Below are 20,243 nucleotides of genomic sequence, written 5' to 3' on the forward strand. Positions count from 1 at the left end.
TCAATGCACAAGAAAAACATAAGGCAAACCCCAACTGACAGATACCCAGCAAAATGATTCCAAACTGTCAAGGTTACAAGGCACTGGTGGTATAGTAGTGAGCATTTTCAAACTACCACGGTTATTAAAAGAAATGGGGAAAAACAAAACTGTAGGGCAGTGTTACCTTCGCCTAGAGGAGCCTGAGGAAATCTGGCCACTAAATTATGATGTGGTTTTTTGAATCTTGAAAGAAAAAGTGCATTAATCAAACAAATTGAGAAAATCTTAATTATAAGGTTTATTTATTAATAGGACATTAGATTACAATGATAAGCTATTGATAAAGTCATTTACGGGGCCTATTGAGACTCTCTGTAGAGCCTGGTTCTCAGAAACAATCAGTTAAGAATAGCAGCAATCATACAAACAACAGATTGGATCTCATGGGCCGATAAGAAGGGGAGGAGAGGAGGAAAAATCAACCAATCCTATCAATCGCACCATCTACAGGAAAGGGAGTCTCCTCTCAATCCTCCCAGATCAGCAACCTCGGCGCAGGCTCCACCCACAACCGGCTTAGCCAGTGGAAGACCGGTTCACTCGGCCTACGTGAGACGCGTGAGCCTCTTGGGTTCCCCGAGCGCCTGCATCGATGAGCTCGGAAGCAACTGCTTAGGCCTGCGCGCGGACGCCCAGGCGCGCCACCTCAGCGCTTTCGCGCCGCCATCTTCACGGCGGGAGAAGCGGAGATCTGGGGCTGCTGGAGGCGGCGGAGGTAATCGGTACGGATGCTCCCAGCCCGCGGTACCCCCTGCAGACTCGCCCGTGGTCGGGCCCCGGCTCTCGGTATTCCCACGAAGCCCCTGTCGCCGCGTCATGCTCTCGGGCCCTTTTGCGCTCGCGCAGCCCGAGCCTCCCTACAGGCCGCGGCCTACTGGCCTGGCCGGGGTCCGCCGTCGGCCGGGCGGAGCGGAACGAGCCAGGCGGGGCAGGCCTGCAGCGAGCGCTGCACCTTGCCCCCGAGCGTTGTGTTACGGCTTCCTCTGTCACTAGCCCGTTCTGTTTTGCCCTTCCCAGGAGCTCTCTACCTCGGGAAAGACTTCGCGGCTGTCTCCTCGAGAAATGGCCCATGTGAGTACGTGCCTCGTCGGTAGCTCAGCCAGTGCGGGCACTTGTTAGGAAATGGACCGACGGGTCGAGTGATGAGGACGTCGGTGTCCCCGATGTTCGCCCCAACGTGTCCGAAATGAATGCCATCCGAGGCAAGAGGGTGTGCGGCTGTGTTTTTACGTTTCGAGGGTTGAAACAAGGCGTTCTTTCAAGTGCATCTAGGGCTCCAGATGCTTTTTTTCTTAATAGACAGAAATTGACTGCAAGCGTCGTTTTGGTATGTTTAAAAGATATCTCAGCAAATAGAATCTTTGAGCCCCCTAGAACTCTTAAAAACAAAACAAAAACCTCCTTGGTTAGCTGTACTGAAGGTTTTGCAATATCAGTATAGGAAGTGACCTCACACGTTCAACAAAATGATAGCAAAAGCTATTATCCACGTACAATAAGGTTGACAGTAAGTACCCAGATAAAAATACACATCCTACTTTATATATTTCATGTGGTAGAGGCAGTAAGGACATGCAGACGTACTGTAAAAATGAAAGGCATCACTTTCTAAAAGGTTTGAATACGTACAAAGTAGGTGACGATCTTGGGCAGAAAGAAAATGGGAATTTGGGATCACTTAAGGGAAAAATGTTTTAACTTCAGTTTTCAAAGATGAGTGGGGTTTATCACCACCATGCCCTCGGGCCCTTTTCCGTCTAGTGCAGGCCAAGCCTGGCTGGGTGCCACTGCAAGCCAGTTCTCTCTGAAGTGAGTGCCAAGAGAGGCAGAGGGTGTGAAGTTCTGTTTTTATGCTTCGAAGTAGTTTAAACACTGACAGATAGGGTTTGAAGGACTGGAGGTATATTGAAAGACTCCCTTCCATATGACTTTAAAAAATGAGGAAAATGCTACCTGCTTGAAGGTGAAATGTGAGAGACAAGATTAGACCATAAAGTGAGAGGTGAAGAATAGAGTCTTGAATTCCAAGCTCAGTAAATAGACTTTATTCTTGAAATTGTGATTTAATCATAGCTATCTGGTAGGAAGGTAAATGTGACAGCAATAAGTGAAGTGGCATTCCTGAAAAGTTATAACTGTAGAGATGGCTTATACTTGTATGTGCTGTACTTGGGTTTGCATTTTATTTTATTTTGTCTGTCCCTGTTGTTTTGTTTTTCTGATTTTTGGGGGTGTGTGTGTGTTATAATGGGTCTGGGGTCACTCAGAGATTCACCAGTCCCACACGAATATGATATTAATAAATAGAAGCATTTATTTCTGGCCAGAAATAACTTTGAGCGCAGGTAGTCCCCAGTTACATCTGGTCAGGGTTTATAAGGACAAATTGCTAAACAAGTAACATGTGACAACAGTCACAAGCCTAGTTACAAAGGCAAAGAAGAAAAAAAGGTTAGTGGTTATCTCATTCAAGCTGGTGGCCTGATATTCTGCATAACAAAGATAACATTTGGAAGGTACCACCTCCTGCATACCACAGGTAACATATCTTTATCCATCACTTTCCCTTATCCAGTGTGTGTGTGTGTGTGTGTGTGTACACTTGTTCATGGTATGTGAGTGCAGGTGCCTGCTCACCATAGTACATGTGTGGACAGCTTTCAGGTATGGGTTACCTCCCACCACTCTTTATTTTAGAAAGTTTACATAAGTTGTGAAATTATCCTTGGCCATAAGAATCACAACAGGTAGCATGAGTCCATGAGTACGCATTTGCTGGTTAGGCTTTGGGTTTTGTTTTGCAAGACTATAATGACTTTTGTGCTAAGTTTGGTATGGGCAGACTTCTCTGTTAGTTCATCATCAGATAAATGTACCTGAAGACTTCCCATTCCTGCTAGTAAGTATGACCTCCTGACTCCATTTTATTAGGACTTGACATAAGTGGCTCCACTATGATTCTGACAACTTTCACAGTGGATGTTTCTTAAATGATAAATACAACACTTCTCACATATTAGGGGTTCAGTAGAGATGGTATAAGTGTTGATTTTAAAAGATGCAACATGGCGTAAAGACTTGCCAGAAATTATGTCATTCCTATCCAAAAATTAATCATCTCAATTTTTCTGTCATTAGGTGCTCTGTAATAGAGCCAGACTGGTGTCCTACCTCCCTGGCTTTTGCTCTTTAGTTAGAAGAGTTATTAGTCCAAAAACCTTTTCAACTGCAGGGTCTTCAGGTTCTGACGAATCTCATGTGTCCACTGCTCCTCCAGATATATGTAAGTAAAAGGTAGTACTGCTTTCTTGTAGTTGTATTTTCTTTCATATTTCTTCTTGGGGTTTATAGATTTTTAAAGCTGTGTTTGTCTCATTGAAATCAAAGCTATAAATATGTCAGAAAGTTATTCTAAAAACATGACTTAGGGAACTCTGTACCAATACACCCATTGTAAACCAAAGATACTATTGGTTTAAAATGCATTCATTTAAACCTACTCTAGCAAACATACTTTGGCAACATGGTACATTGTGTACTATTGGTTATTTACTAATTACTGTCTAGCTACAGAAACGATTATTATGTAGCATGTTGCTACTTGGGAAAATAAATCAAAATTCAGAGTTTGGTGTATATTGCTTTTGTACCTCGTAAAGTTAAAAAAAAGAAATCCCAAGTTGAGCCACAATAAGTCCACTATTCTTCCTTGCCAGATTGCTTTCATGTAGCTAGAAACTTTGTATGTACATTGTGTATTTATTTGATGATTTGCCTTTTTCCTACAAAATGTACTTTTAATCCATTTATATACTAACCATTGTGAAATATCTAAATTGTCACTTTCTTGATAAATCCTTTATATCATTATCATCAGCAGTTTTCAGGCTATGAGCTGGTTGAACATGCTACATGCCACATTCCTATTTTGAAAGTTAAAGATGCATTCGAAAATAATAAGACCTACTATATCCCAAAAGTAGCATTACTACAAATTAGGTTCACTAGAGTAGTGAAAAGCTTTACATGTTCTCTTGTTTTCTTTTTTGACATCTTTTTATGCACTGTATAGTAACCATACATATATCAGAAATGAAATCTTTGCCGCTCAGAATATGTAGGGGATTTGTACCTGAATATGTAAATAATTTTTATACATCAGTAGGAAAAAGACAGTCCAATAGAAAACCAAAACATACACCAAATAGGAACAGGCCTGTCACAGAATAGAAATCCTAACTAACCTATAAGCGCATGAAAATATGCTTATATCACTATTAATGTGGGACATTTATCCTCTCTAAGAGACCTTGAGACTTTCAATTTGAGTGGACTTGAGAATATAAAGTCCTGATGTTCATTTCAGACAGGTTAGAGCAATCTATATTTCAGTGTGATCCTGGTGATTATCAAGCACTTTAAAGTTTGAGAAGCATTGGGTGTGAGAGTTTGATAAGAATTTTGAAGCAGTGTCTAGTCCAGGAGGAAGAGTTCTAGGATTGATGGATGCTGCATGTTATTACATATCAAAGAGAGGTATATTGGCACTCGTGATCTCAGTGAGGCAGCCATTTTGGCATGGCCATTTTCATTTACTTAGTTCTGCCAGAGGGTTAAGTAATTATTGGCAAATGATATATACACAAGTTGTCTCTCCCTTTCTCTAAGCCAGACACAGACCCAGAGTAATGTTTCATTTTCTACTTTATTCTTTTAATTTTTTATATAAATAAGGTAGCTTGTTCTACTATACTTACAAGTCTACATTTTCACTTAATTGATAGCACAGCATTGGGTCATATAATGTTCTTTTTTCCCCTAGTCCATTAATGTTTTGTGCAACTAATTGCTCCATTTCCAGGGTAATCACTATTAATTCTGGTGTATTTTTTCTTTAAGGACTTTGCCCTTTACTTAAAAATATAAACAAAAACATGTAAAACAGTTGTCATATGTACTGTTCTTTAACCTAGCTTCTTTTTCTTTTTAAAAAAAAATTATATTGTCGGGTCTGGTGGCTTATGCCTTCAATCCCAGCACTTGGGAGGCAGAGGTAGGAGGATTGCTGTGAGTTCGAGGCCACCCCAAGACTACATAGTGAATTCCAGGTCAGCCTGAGCTAGAGTGAGACCCTACCTCAAAGGAAAAAAAAAAAGATATTTATTAGAGACAGGGGAGCAGACAGAGAGAAAGAATTTGCTGGTCAGGCCTCTGGTCACTGCAAAGAACTCCAGAAGTATATACTACCTTGTGCATCTGGCTTACATGGATTCTGGGGAATTGAAACCTGTATCCTTAGACTTTGCAAGCAAAACCTTACCTGCTAAGCCATCTCTCCTGCCCCCTAGCTTTTCCTTTAAAGCAATATCCCAACCTTCATTCAGTGTTGGTACATAAAGCTTTAGTGTATTCATTTTGATGACTATCAAACATCCCATTTGTGGATTATAGTACTTTATTAAATTCTTCCCACAATAATAAATTTGCTAGTGAGTCAACAGCTGGTTGATATGATTAGTGTTTTGGAAACAACATGGTACTAATTTATATTCACATAAGAAATCATTTCAAAAATCTATCACCTATTAGGTAAAAAGCATAAGAATATTTTTCAGACTGCTGATGCACTTGACTGTTAAAGAGAAATGATTTGTTTTGTTGTTCTGCTCAGGTTCTCGAACAGTGTGGCCTGATGAAATGATGGGACCATTTGGACCTCAGGATCAGAGATTCCAGCTTCCTGGAAACATAGGTTTCGATTGTCACCTCAATGGGACTACTTCACAGAAAAAAAGCCAAGTTCATAAGACTTTGCCTGATGTTCTAGCAGAACCTTTGTCAACTGAGAGACATGAGTTTGTAATGGCACAATATGTGAATGAATTTCAGGTAAAATGTTGATATTACTGCGTTTTCATTAGCACCATATTGTTTATTATTATCAAGGGTAGGAGAATCGCTGTGAGTTTGAGGCCACCCTGAGACTACATAGTGAATTCCAGATTCCAGGTCAGCCTGGGCTAGAGTGAGACCTTACCTTTAAAAAAAACAACAGACAAACAAAAAGTTAGCATACAAAGATGCCACATAATGAACTTTTAAAACCTTGCCACTGTCCAACTGTTGCTGTTAGTGTCTCATTGCTGGCACAAAACCCCTGACCAAAAGTAGCTGTTGGGAGGAAAGGGTTTATTTTAGTTTACAGGCTCAAAGGGAAACTATATGGTGGTAAGGGAAAATGATGGCATGAACACAAGCTAGACATCACCTCCTGGCCAACATCAGGTGGATACCAGTAGCAGGAGACAGTGCCAAACACCTGGCAAGGGGAAGCTGGCTATAACACACCCATAAGCCTACCTCCAGCAACATACCTCCATCAGTAAGGATCCACTTCCAAATTGTCATCAGGTAGGGATCAAGCATTCAGAACAGATGAGTTATGGGTGACATCTAGTTCAAACCACCATGCCAACTTATATGGTGTTTGTAGTATAATATTTTCACTTTAAATTAGAATCTCTTAATTAAATAGATCTTAAAACATACGTCTTTAATAACTATTCATTCCAAATACAGTAATTGAAGTGTTTCTCTGTGTTGGAAATTTAGATTCTTGCTTTTCAACATGGCAGTTAAAACAAACAAAAGTTAGCAGTTATGGGCTGGGAATGGCCATGCATACCTGTAATCCAAGATCTGAGAGGCAGAGGGAGGAGAAGCTCTGTAGAATCAAGGCCAGCTTGGTCTACACAGTGAGTTCTAGGCTAGCTGAGGCTACGTAGTATGATCCTGTCTCAATAACTTAAGTAAATGAGGCAAGTATAGTTTGTATATGACTTAATTCCAATTAACTACATATTTTTCTAGCTATTGAAAAGCTGAAGACAAACATGAGGTCTCTGAAGTTGTTTCATCAGCTAAGAGGAAAGCACTATAACTAAAAATTAAAAATTGCTGAGCATTTGAAGGAGTATTTTTTGAGTTTGAAGTAGAGTTTTTATTTATTTATTTTAGAGATAGTGAGGGGCAAATTGATGTACCAGGGCCTCAGCCACTGCAGTTGAACTCCAGACACTTGCACCACCTAATGTGCATGTGCGACCTTGCAGTTGTGTCATCTTTGTGCATCTGGCTTACATGGGACCTGGAGAATCGAACATGGGTCCTTAGGCTTCATAGGGGCAAGTGCCTTAACCACTAAACCATCTCTCCAGTCCTGAATTTTATTTTTTAGTCAGAGCCATATTAGTAATAAAGCAGCCTCCTCATAGTCATCCTGAGTTACATTACATGACCTGGCATTGGGACATGGCTGATATCCTTTATCTTTTTGCTCAGGTCATTCCTGCCCAGTCTTCTCTCTACCAGTTACTTAATACTTCCCACAGGCTTCTGTCCTTAATCTTATTTATATTACTCTCTGGTCACTTAATGCCTTAGCTTTCTCCATAAGCTATGTATTTATAATTTCTGATTTGATGTTTCTATTTCTGACACTTGTGGTTGTATATCTGTGTTTGCTTACTAAATGTCTTTATTTAGTTGTCTAACAAGTCCTCCAAATTTGTGTTTAGTGTTGAAATATGCCCCCTTTTCACCCTCAAAATTTGTCCTCACTCATATAATCAATAGAATAAAGAATAAAGTCATCTTTCTTCTGTATCAAAATAAAAATTATAGCACCAATTTTGACTCCCCTCTTTCATGGTTTCTTAAATAATAAGGTCAAAATTGCAGCTTCTTTCTGTGACTTTGCTAATAGATTATTCTTTTAATTCTCTGTCACACTTCAAAGCCTCTTTAATTTACTTGCATTTTTGGAGGCATTATATTGTGATTTTGGGAAAATTGTTTAACCCTTATTTCTTTATATGAAAATGGGTTCATACTAATAAGGTGATCATCAGATGATTGTATACTTTACATGCTTATATACTTGATAGACTAACTTTCCTCCTGAATTCCTGACCTATAATCTACCCGTAAGACAAACATGTTAATACATACTTAATTTATGACCATTTCAGCTTTTTCCCGATTCCTGCTAGCCAAAAGTTTCTTCCTGTGTCCCCATAAGACTTCCTTCTTCATTCTGTAACACTTTTCATATTGAATTGAATGCATGTCTGCGTATGTTTTTTAGGGTTTGCGTTACTTCTCCTAGGTATAATATACATGAGAGTGAAGGCTATTTTTTGTTTGTTTGTTTGTTTTGTTAAACTCTTATGGTGCTTTCTATCAGATGGCCTGATGTGTTACAGGCTACTAGTAAATTTCAATTGGATAATAACCTCTAAGCATTTCCTATAAAATAGCCTATATAATTAGACCATATTGAGTTTGTATTATCACAGAGTGACAGATTATAGCATAGAAAGTAATTAGATATCACAAAATATCATAAAAGATAATTTTCTAAGGCATAGTTATAGCATTTTAGTCAGTTTCTTAGCCAATTTCTGTTCATATCAAATAAAATAAGTTCATTTTTTTGTTAGCATGATAAACAAATATATCATTTAAACCCCACATTTTGCTTTTCCATCTTTATTCCCCACAGAGTAATAATGCACCTGTGGAACAAAAAATTAACAGTGCTGAAACTTACTTTGACAGTGCCAGAGTTGAATGTGCAATCCAAACATGTCCAGAACTGCTGCGAAAAGGTATGTCCTGTCATACTTGCTGCTTTGAGACACTAAATGTGTATTACGTAATGGTATGTTTTGAATATCTGCTCCATAAGCATGGTAATGCCCCATATGTTGTGCTAACGTTTCACATGGTAATGTATCAGGTCAGAAATGATTGCATGTCTAAGATGAAAGCTTTCAAGTACCCTCTGACAACTATATATAATATATTTTTAATATATATACATATATATATAATATATATGTTACATATATATTATATAAGAATAGTAAAATTTATAACAACTTTGCCTGTGCTAATATATGAGATTCAAAGAACTTAAATATTTATTTGAAAATTATGTTAATAGCGATAACATAATTTTATGTTGCTAGCCCTTCAGAATTATTAACATTACTGTTTCAAATCCTTCATCAAAACTAGAAGTGAACAAAACTACATTTTTCAAAATTCTTTTCAAAATACTCTTTACAAAAATAATATACATTTATAAATATAATTTAACTAGTTTAACTTAATATTTATTTTGCTAAAGTTATTTTCATGAACATTATTTCTTTTTGTGAAGGTTGGTTAATTGTTTTCTTGGGATCTATATTCTTATTTTTAGATTTTGAGTCACTATTTCCAGAAGCGGCTAATAGCAAACTGATGATTCTAACTGTAACACAGAAAACTGAGAATGATATGACTATCTGGAGTGAAGAAGTAGAGACTGAAAGAGAAATGCTCTTAGAAAAGGTAAGTCTTGTTATTTGCTTGAAATTTAAAACAGTTATTTTATTATTTTTAAACCACTGTTTTAAAAGTGTCTTTTCCAGCCTTCATTTTGTGATGTATTTCAGTACTAAAAAGTTTGCATCACTTTTTAACAATAAAAATACCACTTTCTCTTGAGTGTCCTTGAAAAACTTAGATTCCATTTCTTTCCTGAATTCTTCTAATCCCCATTCACCCAGTCTTTCCTTCCTTTTTATCCATTACTGAGTAGTATGATAATAGTGCAATACTATATACTCACATTTTTGTCCTTTATTTTTAACCCAAAGGTGAGTTTTATAATACCCTTCTGTACTATTGTACACAGATATATTTCATTTCTTGGAAAATCTGCATATTATTACATTTATGAGTAAACTACACATTTTTTAAATTATTTAAAATTTTCTTTTGTAATTTATAAATTGAAAATCAAATTTTGCTATTACAGACAACATAATGGTGAAAATTGTCGTTATTTATGTTTTCATGTACACATATCTATAGACTCCTAAGTAGAAAATGGCTAAATGAATTCCATTTTTTAATGTTGATAGATACTGGCAACTTACCTAATAGATTATGGCGGGGGTTGGGGGTGGCAAGTACATGTGCCATGCATGTTGAGTTTAGGCAATCACTTCATGTGGAGGTCTGAGGACAATTTCAAGGTGTCTGCTCTACCTTGAGATAGGGTTTCTTGCCACTGCAGACCAAATGCCAGACTGCCAGTGTTAGACTAGCTCTGGATGTTCCTGGCTCCACCTCCCATTTTTATATGCATTTAGGGATCACAATTGCATGCTCCACTTTGCATCTGGCCTTATGTGGGTGGTTGAGGAATTGAAACGAGGCAAATGGGCTTTATAAGCAGGTGCTGTTAACTGCTGAGCCATCTCCCAGGCCCCCTAATAGATTATCTTAAACAAAATTTCTCACTCTAGGTTATGCTATATCTTACTTAAGCAATCAGATAAAATTATTGTCAGATAATTACTTGTTACATAGTTATATAATTTGCTTGGTATATGTGTGTGATAGTTTGTATTAGGTGTTCTCCATAAACCCATGTGTTTTGAATGCTTGCTTCTCAGCTGATGGCAGTTTAAGAGATGGAGCCTTGCTGGAGGAGGTGGGTTGTTGGAGAGCTTAGGGGTTTTTTATAGCCAGGTCCCCTTTGCTAGAGTTTGCCTCACTCTTCTGCTGTTTTCATCTGAGGTGACAGAGGTGATATCTAGCCTCTGCTCATGCCATGCTTTCCCCTGTCATTATGAAGCTTCCCCTCAAGACTATCAGTCAAAATGAAACCTTTCCTCTCATCAGCTGCTTTTGTTTGGTTTGCTTTTGCTTTTGCTTTGCTTTTCTCAGCAATGAGGTTACTACAACAATATGATAGTTATATACCATATAATTAAAATTTAAAACTACATAATAATTTCTCTAAAAGTAGATGTTAGAATATATCAGTTTTTTTTTTTTTTTTTTTACCTAGAATATAGACAACAGAATTCCTTTGCTTGTATGATGAATTAAGAATTACTCGGGGCTGAGGAGATGGCTCAGTAAGAAAGAGTGCTTGCTGTGCAAGCTTGAGTGCCTGAGATACTGGAGTTCCATCCCCCAGCACCAACTTAAGCAGTTAGGCTTGGCCACATATGTCTGTAACCCCAGTCCTGCTGGGGGAGGAGGGATGGTGTAGCAGACAGCTTCAGGTTCACTGAGATGAACTTCCAGACCAGGCACAGTAATGGAGGAAGGGCTGTTTATTGAAAGCTTACAGATCCAGGGGAAGTTCATAATGGCAGAAGAAGCTGGCCTTCCTTCACAGGCTCAAACAGACAGAAGTACAAGCCTAAAAGTCAAAAGCCACAGTACACTTCAGAAACACCAGCTATGCACACTTTGCATATCTTTAGATTGAAATCTGAAACCCACCACCATACCTTAAGATCCACCCAGTGACATTGCCTTCAGCCAAGTGGCTGCAGAATGCAAACTATAAACAAACAAACAACTGAATATATTGGGAGCCATCTACTCTATTCAAACCACCACAGATGGAGACTAGAGAATTACTGGAGCTTGCTGCTTGGGAAAATAAAAAAAGTGGAAGACAGCTCTGGGTTGAATGAGAAACAGGCAGATGAGCAGAAAGATGTTATTCATTGGCCTTCATGTGTGTACACAAGGTGTACACATCTGCACACATATGCCTATAGTGCACAAACATGCAAAAAACCAGGGAGGAGGAATTACTTATTTGGGTACCTTAGCTAACCTGAGTAAAAGATTTGCATTGTTTGCCAGCACTTGGGAGGCTGAGGCAGGAGAATTGCTACAAGTTCAAGGCCATCCTAGGCTATATAGTGAGTTCTAATACTAGCCTGGATTACAGACCCTAACTCATAAAACCAAAAATAAAAAATTCCGCTGCTGATTGACATGCAGGAAAATGTTAGGCATTACAATTACTATCATCAGTATTATCATTTTATTTAGGGTTCAGTGGTTGTCTTCATTTGTAATATATTGTAATTATATATTCAACATTATTTTGTGGTGATAACTCGTTAGCTTGTATTAGTTATATACTAGTTACTTATATACTAATCATTTTTACTGTTTAAAAAATGATGAATTTAAGTTGATAGTAACTAACCAACATTTTTATTCATATATTAAGATAATGCTTAATAAATGCCCTTATCATCCCTGTTCTGAGCTACTGAAGAACTCTCACATGTACTTTGTATTTGTAGTGCTAATGAAAGATTATGACCCTATTTTGGTAATTTCCAATATAGTTCTCTGTCACTTTTCTATAACAAATTATATGGGTTTGAAATGACAACTGAAGTATGTTAGTGATTATTCTAGAACCACTCCTAGCTTTGTTTACCAAAAATATTTTTTATAATTTAAATGCAGTTTTATTTTGTTCCTGCAGACATCACTTTGCTATTGATGAATAGAAATAGTAATTGGAGATTCTTTTAATTTAACATTCACAAATATTTTATTGTTTTGCTTTGCTTTATTGTGATGACTTAGAGTTACAGGGGGATTATGAAATACGGTAGTAAATGTTACTGTTAAGTATGGATAGATAACTAGAGAAAGAATTATCTAACATTAGTCTAATTTACAAGAAGGTATGGAGAGTAAATTAAGTTCACTTAGGTGCTATGTCTCTATAAAAGTGGCTAAATTTTCTGCAACAGGTGTCAAACAATAAAATTACAACAAATGTAGTTTTATTTAAAAAAAAAAACTTGTGGCAAACTAAATTTAACAAAGTTTATTTGAGCAAGGCTTGATTTAAGTGAGGCAGCCCTCAACTAGAATATGTTCAGAACCACACCCTGCCATGTGAGCTGAAAGTATTTATAGACAGGAAATAGAGGTGAGGTCCAGAAACACCTCTGAGTGTATCTTACTTGAATATGGGATTTATTATCTGTTAGCAGTTCAAGATTAGGCTTTCAGTTTATTTGTGTTTAAGTTTGGTTGCATTATGTTGAGACATAAAGTAGGAAAGCATTTCAGGCTAAATTTAACAGCTTAGAAATCAAACTGGCCTTTTCATTCTGTAATACAGAATGAGGCCTCCTGACAGCTGAGCAAAAGACCTTGGCAATGTAGCCAGAACAAAGCAAGGTCCTTTTGAAGCTACTTTGCATATAAGGTTAAGAACAGAAGGTACTTTTTTTTTTTTTAATTCATTCTGGTCATGTAAAAAATTAAGCCCCTTCTATTTTGTTGCTGTTTCTATAAAAGATTCAGGCCTTTTGAAAACTGGCCTGTTTAAGGCACTTAGATTACTGATTATATCGTACTGAGATGAGTATTCCATTCTGATTCAACCTAGTCTACTGGTGCCTTGTCAGTACCCAAACAGTGGCCTTCCATCCAGTCATCTTTTTCCACAAGGGATCCGAGTGGAGGCCTAGAACCATAACACTCGCTATAGCACAAGTGTATGCCTATGATAGAGCTAACTCACAAGTCAGCTCAGCAAGATTAACCCATAAGATTAATAGTTATATTGTAAGCAAAGTTATGTGGTTGTCCTTTTCAAAAATATTTCAGTAAAATGTATTTTATTCATTTTTAAAACTTTTAATTGACAGCTTAGACAATAAACCATGATAATTCCCACCCCCACTCTCATTCTCCCCCTCTCAAGTCTACCCTCCATTGAATCCCCTCTTTTTTCCAACTTCTCTCTCTCTCTTCCATTTTGATACCATCTTTCTTTCTATTCTGAAGGTCGTGTGTAGGTAGTGTCAAGCACTGTGAGGTCATGAATAATCAAGGCCACTTTGTGTCTGGAAGACAGCATTGTAAACTATCCTGCCCTTCTTTTGGCTCTTACATTCTTCCCACCCCCCTCTTCACAATGGGCCTTAGGGGATGTCGTACAGATATATCAGTGTTGAACACTCCGCTGTCTCTTCTTCTCAGTACTATGGTGAGTCACCCCAGTGGTAACTGCCATCCAAAAAGAGAAGCTTCTCTAACCAAAAGGAAAAGTCGCATTAATACATGGGGATAAGCATTTAAAAAGTGCTTAACAGAGCAGTACTGTGGGCATAATATTTGCATTTAGCCAGATAACAGTAGATGTTACTCTCCTAGGGCTCATGACCTCCCAAACCCTTGACTAGGTTTTCATTAGCAGGATGTGTTTCTCTCTTGTGAAACAAGTCTCTAATTCAGTTAGAGAGCAGTTGGTTTCTCCTTATGCACCAGTTAGTACATTTGGACTGGCTGGCAAATCTTAATGCTTATAGTATTTAACACTATTGATGTCTTCTTTCCCTCAAAGGACTGTATGCATCATAGCTCTTTCCAGCTTTCTGACAGCTAGTCAGCAGGATGAAAGTTTACAGGTCAGCTCTAGTTTGATTTCTCAGTGACCTGCAGCCCAAGTATGTGGCATCTTCAGCCATAGGGTCTTACTGGAAGGAAACCAAGAGCCTCTGCAATAGCCTGTAATGTTTTCTAGGCAGCAAGGACATCCCTAGCCAACAACTCAATGAAAGGTATACCATCCCTGAAATTTGTTGTTGTTTTGGTTTTTGGCTTTTTGAGGTAGGGTCTCACTGTACCTTGACCTAGAATTCACTATGTAACCTCAGGGTGTCCTTGAACTCACAGAGATCTTCCTACCTCTGCCTCCCAAGTGCTGGGATTAAAGGCATGTGCCACCACACCTACCCTGATACTAAAATTTTATTATCTAGCTTTTTTTAAAAAAACATAGGTTCTGGAGATAGAACTCAGAACCTCATGCTTGCAAAGCAAGTACCTTACACTGAGCTATTTTCTCAGCCTCAAAACCAATTTTTAAAACATACAATTATATTTCTCTGTCATTTTTTCTACTATTATTTTAGCCTCTAATGATAGTTTTAACTTTAAAATTATTTTCTAGTTTTATTTGTTAATTTGAGAGAGAATTTTTTATACTTTTTGCTTAAAAAAAAGTATCTCTGATATATCCTTGCACATTGGGGCCAAAAGTAAAGTAATCATTACTCATTTACTATTGCCAGGCTGCCTCCACAGTTAATCTGAATATCAGGCAGTTATTGAATAACGGACAAGAAGGATACAATGTGAATACACTGGAAATAAAAAAGGAGATTAACATTCTAGGTAGGATGGAATCTGAAGCTCTGAGATTTTATCATACTACTTACAGTAGCCTGCTATGTTCAATTTAGGAATGATTTCTAAAATTTTCAGGTTGTTTTGTGAGCACAATTAACCACAGGTAACTGAAACCATCTTCAAATGGTGAGACTTCTGTATTATAGGCATTGTGGGCTATTCATCTCAGCAATGAGCTCTCATATTGTCAACAACCATAGACAATGTATAAATGAATGGTTGTGACCATATTCAATAAAACAGCATATCCATACAGGCAGTTCACTTGATTGACCCTGTGGTTATAGTCTGCTAGCCTCTCGGTGTGTGTGTGTATGTGTGTGTTTTGTTTGTTTGTTTGAAGTAGCATCTTGCTCTAACCTAGGCTGACCTGGAATTCACTATGTAGTCTTAGGATGGCCTTGAACTCACAGCAATCCTCCTACCTCTGCCTCCTAAGTGCTGGGATTAAAAAAGTGTGCGTCACCATGCCTGGCCCCTGATTTATGATATACCTGGCATTTCCAAGGCTTGAACTTTTGAGTCAGTCTTAGTTAAATGCCAGATGTGCCCTGTGACATCACTTTACTCTGGGTAGGACAGAATTTCATGTTCTTGCACTGTGTGACCATTGGTCATCACCATTCAGTTCTTAGCCTCACAGTTGGGTGTTTGCTAGGCCTCTTAACTATTTTGCCTCCCGGAAGCTTGCACAGTTTACTCCGTTGCTCAAGAACCCAGGTGAACTCCTGTGTAGGCTGCTCAGCCCTTTGTGTGTCTTCCCCTCTTCCTGAACTCTCCCATGCAAATTCCAGGTGCTACAGCAATGCAGAATGATTGCTTCCTCCTGCCTACTGCAGTGACATCATCATCTTGCCTGGGCGCCACCTCTTTGCCCTAGAACATGGAACACTGTCCAAAGAGAAAGCTGGAACATATATCCAGATTACTGTATTTGCTTCTGTTCCCTCAAAGACGACCACAGTTCTGTCTGACATGTTCAAGCATAAAAGTAGTGCATTTTTATGAGTTTTCTAATTTTCAGTAGGATAGTGAGATTGGTATTTGTTGCTCTGTTACTTCTGCAAGTAGAACTGTGCCCTTGGTTCGTTCTTTTCTAAAATAGTTATATCTAAGTCTAGGTTACAATCCTGGGGGCGGGGGGAAGATTATGAATTTGTTTTTTTCCCCAGGATTGTAACCTAGACTTAAATATAACCATCTTTTCATCAGTTAAAATTCTGATAAACTAATGCAGACAATATAAAAATTAGGACAGTAAGACCACAATTTTTTGTATATGCATTTGGTATATAGCAGTTAAATATATATGCAAAAGATCCTTGGGGATATAGTGAAAAGTAAGTATCCATGTACCCCTTTGCCCATCTTGTTTATCCAATTTTTTGGTTTGTTTTTCCTTCAGTACTAGTGAACAGACCCAGGGCCTTGCCCATAGTAGGCAAATATTCTGCCGATGAGCTACATCCTCTGCCCCAGTTAGTTACTTCGATGTGCCTTTTCAGAAATGTTTGTAACTTATGACAAAGATTGGAGTTAATACAGAACTGATTTAGATGAAATTATTTGTATTATTATTGAGTTCTTCCTTTGAAGCAAAAAATATTCATGCCTGGCATGGTGGTACATGCCTTAAATCCTAGCCCTCAAGAGATAGAGATAGGAAGATCACCACCATAAGTTAAAGGTCTCCCTGAGACTACATAGTGAATTCCAGGTCAGCCTGAACTATAGGAAGACCCTATCTCAAAATAACAAACAAAAGGATTGGAGGGATGGCTTAGCGGTTAAGATGCTTGTCTGCAAGTCAAAGAACCCAGGTTCAATTCTCCAGGACCTACATAAGCCAGATGCACATGGTGTGGTGCATGCTTCTGGAGTTCGTTTGCAGTGGCTGAAGGCCCCAGTGCACCCATTCTGTCTCTCTCTTCTCTCTTCTCTCTCTCTGTCTACCTCCCTCTCTCTCAAATAAATAAAAAGTTGTTTTAAAGCAAACAATGAATAAAAAGATTTATATACAAACTTATTTTAACAATGTAAAACAACCTGTAGTGATGCTGTGCTGAGCCTGTTGTTTGTACCTTTTTTTGTAGTTTGTTCATGGTGCTAAAGAGATTTGCTATGCACTTCAAGCTGAAGGATACTGGGCTGACTTTATTGATCCATCTTCTGGTGTAGCAGTGAGTAGTTAATACATTGTTTAAAGCCTGACTAGGTAAAATATGAATGATTTTTGTTATAAGATTATTTATTACTGTCCTGTTGATAAAAGTATATCATTTAGAATCTTTTTTAATCTGACTGTTCTACCCAAAATAGTAGGAATGCTGTAAGCCTCATATTCCTAATACCTTAATTTTGTGTTAAAAGTAACAAAACAGGACTGAGGAGGTAGCCCAGAAAGTAAGAGTGCTTGCTATGTAAGCATGAGGGCCTGAGACCACACAAATCCAATTCCCTAGCATTCATGTAAATAGTTGGATATGGCCACACATGTCTATAATCCCACTCCTGCACGGAGCAGAGACTAAAGACTCACTGGGTCTCATTGACTGAAAATTTCAGGTCTGGGTTGAAAGAAACTGTTTCAAGGAAATATGTAGATAAGCCAGAGGAGGTCACACAACATGCAGCCTCATACATTCATGCATTAATACCACACATGTCACACACACGCCAAAAATACACATAACTTAAAAAACTAAACAACATGCTGATTTTACCATTAGTAGTAGATAAGATTTGATTTGTAATGAACCAGTATGTTTAATGTGTATAAACTGAAAAATTAACATACTCTGGTCTAGTTTCCTTAATGAACTATCTAATTTTTTGAAGGGAAGAAAATGTGTTGGCAAAAATAAGGCTTGCACAGTTTTTTGGAAGCCAGCATTTAGAATACAGTTATGCAGTCAGCTCTTCAACCTTATGCTGATGACAAATACTCCTTGAGCTCAGGGATGTTTAATGGGTAAAGTTTTCCACACAAGCACAAGGACCTGAGTTTGTATCATTAGCACTCATAAAAATGTAAAATACTGGTGTGGTAGCACCTGTCTGTAACCTAGCACTGAGAAGAAGGGAGGAGGAAGGAGGATTCCCCGGGCTGGCAGGCTAGCTTGTGTAGCTGAATCAGGATCACTTAGATAGTCCTGTCTCAAAATAAGGTGGAGAGAGAGACATTTGACCCTGACCACCACACATACATACACCCCATGTGCAAAAAGTAGAAAAGAAGTATGAACTGTTTGTGGAAATCAAATACATTGTGGTATAGACTAGAAACAAAGCTCTTGCTCTGGGCTTTAGTTTCCTCATCTTGAAAATGTTAGATATAAATCGTAGATCATTGTCTGATTTTTATTCATCTTTAAAGTTTGTATGATGCTATAAATAGTTCAGTTCTAGGTAGCATGAAAGTACTGAATTCATTCACATTTCCAGAATACACCAATATTGGCCATGGTGTGAGGGTATATTAGGACAGGTCAATATTGCATAGATTTTTTATTTATTTGCTTTTAAAAATATTTAAAGATGAACATTTGCATAAAAATCATTACTACCATGTCTTTTTCTTTAATGAAAATATTCATTTTTTCATTGCCTCTAGTTTTTTGGACCATATACAAACAACACACTTTTTGAAACAGATGAACGCTACCGACATTTAGGATTCTATATTGATGATCTTGGCTGCTGTAAAGTGATCCGTCATAGTCTCTGGGGTACCCACGTGTTTGTAGGAAGTATCTTCACTAATGCAGCACCAGACAGCCATATCATGAAGAAACTAAGTGGAAACTAGCACTAATGTCATTTTATGTGCGGCACTATTTATCTATACTGGATTGATCTTTATAAACACTGTCAAAGGCTTGAGCTTTTAAAATATACTTAATTCTAAGTATTTATTTCATCATTTATGGATTTACAACATTGGCAGGTGATGTGGAATTCTAAAACTTCAAATGTTAATTCATATTGAATACATGTTGAACACATTCACGTTTTGCAGAATGTAGCAATTGACATGTAACCAGGGAATGTATGATTTCTTATTAATTCTGTGCTTTACTGGAAAAACACTTAGTATTATTTTTTCCAAAAACGAATCACATATTGGCTATACCTGTTCTTTTCCATTGCAGTATTTTGAAAATAGAGTTCTTCAAGGTGTTTAAGAAGTTTCAATATAATTTTGTTGTTGTTTTCTTAACAATTTAGTTGATAATTCTAGATTCACTGTGGCCTTTTCTGTTTGTTTGTTTTTTTTCTTAATTGTTAAGCAGCCAGGTACCAGTTTGAGTATTGCTTCGCAATAATATATGGGCAGAAAAATAATAAAGATAATACACCTTTATAAAAACGTATGAATCTCATTCTTACTTGGAAAGAAATCTTAACCCTTTAGTTGAAATAGATAAATATAAATTATTCTCAATGAAGTTATTCCTTAGCTTTCAGGTCATGTTTCTTTGATTCCATTGCTTTATAAGGCATCTTATTTTTAAAACTCTGTTATTTTCTGAATTATTTTAAAGTTTTATCAAGTAAAAGAATTATCTTTTGTTAATAAGCTTTTGCCAATAAAAGTAGACATCTCAGGAGAACTGGTTTCTCAATTTTAATCACAGTGTCATTTAAAACTCTTTACTTACTGTGTAGCTTGATAATGTGTTCTTATGATCCAAAGAGTAAAAGCTACGAAGGTTGAACTTTGAAAAGATGAACTAATAAATCCCATAGTGGTGGGTTTTTTGGGTTTTGTTTTGTTTTGGTTTTTTGAGGTAGGGTTTCACTCTAGCCCAGGCTGACCTGGAATTCATTATGTAGTCTTAGGGTGGCCTCGAAATTATGGCGGGGATTAAAGGCGTGTGCCACTATGCTCAACTCTACCCATAGTGTTTTGAATCAATCATTGTGCATGCCCACTTATGCCTAAAACAGCGTGCCCTCAATGCATGATCTTGCTTTCAAGAGGAGTAACTGCCAGTGAAAAGTTTTGTTTCTGAGGTGGTAAGATTCAGGTTTTGGTAATCTTAGCTAGGAGAGTCTTATTGATAACAGTAGTAGAAGTGGCTGGTTATTAGGAATTACAAGAAGAA

General features: G+C 37.6%; 1 protein-coding gene across 6 annotated transcripts; it reads left to right on the forward strand.

Annotated features, from left to right (window-relative positions):
- Window positions 1-625: 625 nt before the first annotated feature.
- Mmadhc (metabolism of cobalamin associated D) lies at window positions 626-19,748 on the forward strand. 6 transcript variants are annotated; one of them, XM_004651829.2, is made up of 8 exons: window positions 626-764; window positions 1,060-1,113; window positions 3,181-3,325; window positions 5,714-5,931; window positions 8,606-8,711; window positions 9,311-9,441; window positions 17,229-17,315; window positions 18,749-19,748. In XM_004651829.2, exons 2-8 carry the CDS (start codon window positions 1,105-1,107, stop codon window positions 18,941-18,943), a joined length of 891 nt encoding a protein of 296 aa, XP_004651886.1. In that variant the 5' UTR covers window positions 626-764; window positions 1,060-1,104; the 3' UTR covers window positions 18,944-19,748. The 6 variants fall into 6 exon arrangements, with proteins under 6 accessions (XP_004651886.1, XP_045003691.1, XP_045003692.1 ...); XM_045147756.1 differs by having other exon boundaries at window positions 628-764; window positions 3,275-3,336; XM_045147757.1 differs by having other exon boundaries at window positions 628-764; window positions 3,320-3,325.
- Window positions 19,749-20,243: the final 495 nt, after the last annotated feature.

The sequence above is a fragment of the Jaculus jaculus genome, chromosome 4 (assembly GCF_020740685.1).
Source record: "Jaculus jaculus isolate mJacJac1 chromosome 4, mJacJac1.mat.Y.cur, whole genome shotgun sequence".
In the NCBI taxonomy this organism is placed as follows: domain Eukaryota; kingdom Metazoa; phylum Chordata; class Mammalia; order Rodentia; family Dipodidae; genus Jaculus; species Jaculus jaculus.